At 30.3% G+C, this 4,551-nt stretch overlaps 1 protein-coding gene across 1 annotated transcript; it reads left to right on the plus strand.

Moving 5' to 3' along the window:
* Positions 1 to 391: 391 nt before the first annotated feature.
* LOTGIDRAFT_174714 (hypothetical protein) lies at positions 392 to 3,693 on the plus strand (the record flags this gene model as incomplete). Its single annotated transcript, XM_009054334.1, has 2 exons — positions 392 to 862; positions 3,598 to 3,693. The coding sequence occupies 2 exons, from the start codon at positions 392 to 394 to the stop codon at positions 3,691 to 3,693; spliced, it is 567 nt and encodes a 188-aa protein (XP_009052582.1).
* Between the last annotated feature and the right edge of the window lie 858 nt (positions 3,694 to 4,551).

Consider the following 4,551-nt stretch of genomic DNA (forward strand, 5'->3'; position numbering starts at 1 on the left):
AATAGTATTGATGGGTGAACCATAAACCACGCCTTTTTAACCTTTGACCTCCAGACGAGTTCCAGGCGCCCCGAAAGGTGGTATATTGGTAAAAATGTATCTTTGATTTGATATTCGTTGAAAGTGATAACTCGGTAGTTGGTGAGAGATCACACTATCTTCCATCTTAGTTCGACACTTTTTTCACTCGTGGAGGTTTAAAGGATACCCTATACATTATGACAATGTAACGTCAAAATATTTCGAGGCATACGCTGCAGGAAGATACTTTAGCCGCATTCTTTTTATACATATATTCCAGTTTTAAAGAAAAATTCTTTTTCTTCTGGAGAATCATAAGAATTTTTTCATTGATACTCGAAATCGACATTTTGTGATTGGTTGACCCGCAATGGGGGATGACAAGAATTTTTGTCCAGAACCCAACAGTAAACGTCGAAAATTAGAAAACGAATCAGATTTGTGCTCAGACGGTGCAGAAAGTCAGTCCTCGGGTGAAGACCAGAGTACAGGAACCAAGATCGGCAGTAAAAGATCGTCTTCAGTGTTATCGGATACTAAACCTCCAAGGATGTCTGCGAATGCCAGAGAAAGAGACAGAACTCATTCTGTGAATTCAGCATTTGTGACCTTACGGACTATGATTCCGACGGAACCAGCAGATCGAAAATTATCTAAAATCGAAGTGTTAAGACTATCGGCAAGTTACATAGCTCATTTAAATACATTATTAATGGTCGGATCAGAATATGTAGATCAGCCATGTATCAAACATCAAGCTATGATGAGGGGATCACTAGGTGTCGACGCCATGCCTAAACCAGTTTGTACATTTTGCCTTAGTGCCTCAAGACATAGGACGGTAAGTTACGCTATTCTATTCTATTCTATTCTATTCTATTCTATTCTATTCTATTCTATTCTATTCTATTGAGTCCAATGTATAGAATTATTCTGTATTTCCCTTTCTTTCTTTAATGAAAAATAGAAAACTATGGATAACAATGACAATTTAAAACGTAAAAATATGAAATGAACAATTTTACAAAAGAAATGTTAATTTGAAAATTTGCTCAATTGATAAAATTTGTTATTACACATGTTGTTAACATTTAAAACTTTTCTCTCATACATCACTATAAACGTTTCCTTGACATAACCAGAAAATTGAGACGGAATTTTACTTTGATGATAAGATTAACTGTAATTCCATTCTGACAAAATGAGGGATCATTCGACAATTCGTCTGTCTTTAAAAATATTACTTTTGTTTCAACTTTTGACAGTAAAGTAACTCTTCATTTTTTTCTTGAGACGTCAAGTAACTCTAATCTTGGTTTTTCAGTAAGTTGCATCGTGGAAAATTTCGGCCGTAAAATTAAAAAAATTGATTCAGTTTTGAAATGAGTATTTGAATATTATAAAGATATGAACAATTCATACGATGGAAAGGAAAAATAACAGGACAGATCAATCTCCACCCCCCCCCCCCCCCCCAAAAAAAAATAAACGAAATACATTGTGCCTGTGCTAGGTGGTAAGGAATGTTACATAATGCGTATGCGAAATAGAACACTTCAAAATAGTTGATCAGTGTTAAGGTATGAAGATACACTCCGACATCTAATCATTTTTTCTGATAGGATCTAATGTAACAAATATATTAATGGAATTTTATTATAGCAGGAACTCGTTTATAATTTCATTGATTACAATAAACAGTATAGCTATGTCAGAACTTGAGAAATATAATTGAATTAATATAACGTCGTTCTTTTATTATTTTTAACTTTTATGTTTGGATTCACTTCTGTTTTTTTGGATTTTATTTGCGTATATACTATTGATTAAATATTTGATTGGATGATAACGTTATTTTTCCTTCTTTCGGATTAGATTTATCAATAATTTTATTAAAAATTTTGATATGTATATGAGACTATAACACTGTGGGTTTTAATATTTCTGTGTTTGTAGTCGGTACCGACATTCAGTATTCTTTTGACTAGATTTTCCAGATTTCTCCCAACGTTATAACAACGTTTTAATATTATTATACTTGACTGGCCAATTCAATTTTCTGTTCCAATCGATGGGTGACGTTTCAAAATATAAAAAAAAATATGTTTAAGTTTAAGGTTAAGGTTTTGTTTGAACGGAAGCGTTATTCTATATAATTATAAATTATTTTCAAGTTTGTTTGAAAGGTTTTTTTCACATTTGATTGATCATTCAGTTTGAATTGATCGGAAACGTTATTTTTGGGCTTCTATGGAACTGTTATACTATAATAATTTGTATTAAATATTTTGGTAAAACTGTTTTCAATAAGAGAAACTTGCCAATACAGTGTAATTCTTTAGATTAAATTTTTCCCTCTTTAACATATCTGAAGCACATGAAAACTTTTATTTCAGGACTTGCAAATCTCAATAATAGGCAGGATATCCCTGTGCTTCATGTCTTAAAAGGAAGACAAGATATTCATATATCTAACTAACGTTCTCAATGTAGAAGACCACGTCTCTGTCACTTAACATATTCCAATCAATTTTATCGAGAAAGATAACTTATATACTTTATTCTGATAGTTTATATGAAATAAATGGGTTTTATTATATTAACACATTGCACTGTAGGGAGCTCAGATCTGAGCCATTTCCTTTTGCAACCATAGGTATCTTTCAACCCGCCCGTCAGACGTTCACAGCAAGGAGTCCAGTTATTAGGCTGTATTTTGTTTGATGATGTATTGTGATGATGGGAAGTCGTAATTCTGTAACTTTAAACAGTATTTACACTGAACAAATGAGACTTCTGTAAACCTTGATGAATCGATTCGAATTTACTAATCGGTTTCTTCTGAATTAAAAAACATTTTCAGAAAAGGGTCGTTTAATTTCTTAATTCTCATTTTGACCATGTTTAGTTGTATCAGCACTAAAACATAAGAATTATCCTATTTTCTCAACCATATTTAGGCTATAAGTAAATACGACTTTACAACCAATTAATGCGAACATTATTAATAAAATTTATCACAATTATTACAATGAAATTTATGAGAATCATTAACAATTTACAATACAATTCATCACTTTACAAATATTGATATCTATTCAAATTTGAAATATTATAATTTTAAATCATTTCCTGTGAAATACTGCAAAATATGATAACGAAATTTATGACAATAATTTTCAATGAACTTTATAACAATCATTTAAAATGAGATATATTACAATCATTTACAATAAAAATTATCACAAATTCTATGAAATAAAAACACAAAAAGCAATAATAATATTTAAAAAAATTACAAGCATTTACAATTAACATTATCACATAACAATAATTTACAATAATATGTAGTACAATAACAACAAATATGTGAGCTAAAAATATTATAATTTTAAAATCAATTCCTCATGCAATAATGCCAACAATGATAACGAACTTTAATGAGAAAAATTTACAATAAAATTTATGAAAATCATTTAAAATTACTTACAACAAAATGTTTTACATTACAAACTTTGTTAAATGATATAAAATTTTGATATAATAATATAATAATTAGACATTTTTTATCAACAGACATATACTGATTGCGAATGCGAATTCACCACCGCATTTGAAAAGCACTATTGTGTCGCTTACATGCCTAAAAACCAGTTTGACGATTGGCTTTAACTTCCATTTTTTTTGGCTTTGATATAAACACAAAAGTTAGATAGTATTTTGTAGATTTCCAACAACAGCCATTTTCTGGTGATAAATTGAGTCTTGGTGAAATATATCTCAGCTAAAATTCATAAAAACAAATTTAGAAACATAATTTATTTACCAGATCGTCTGCGTATATTTTCTATGATTTTTATCTTCGTTTCTAGAGAGCTTCGTTTTTTTTATTACAGTGAGTGCGCGGAGAGAGATCTTCTGATTTAAATTGGGTAACTTATAGACTGGCCATTAAAAATATTTGAAAAGAAAACGTACATTAAAGATTTATAAAATTGAATTAAATAAGTATAATCATTGAACAGTTTCAGTAGCTTCAGTTATCAGGGCATATCAAGATATAATGAATTGCGTCTTATACCTTGACTACAATAACCACCTTTCTAGTATAACGGAATGCAGTGATTTGATTGGATTATACGCTAAAGGACACAGCCAATCAGAGCCCTCGACATAAAGCCTGTAAACATTATGCCTACAACTTACAGACTCTCTGTTGTTGGCTCTGATCAGCTGTATAATATAGCATACTATCCAATCAAACCGCTGCATTTCAAAATTCAAAGATACAAGATAGGTGGAAGTTTGGATTTGAAAGTATCACACTTTGTTTATTTGAGAATCTTGGCCGTTAAAGTTGAAATTATTAAGTTTCTTAAATGTAAGTTTTGAATAAGTTTTTTCAAAAACAAATCTTTGCAGCACAAATACAGTTTAATACCACCGTCAAATTCTTTCTCTTAAATTTAAAACTATACGTAGTCTGACTTACTGAAAGTGTTATTCTTTATAATGTACTCAAGGCCAAAG

Source organism: Lottia gigantea, assembly GCF_000327385.1.
Source record: "Lottia gigantea unplaced genomic scaffold LOTGIsca_213, whole genome shotgun sequence".
NCBI lineage: Eukaryota > Metazoa > Mollusca > Gastropoda > Lottiidae > Lottia > Lottia gigantea.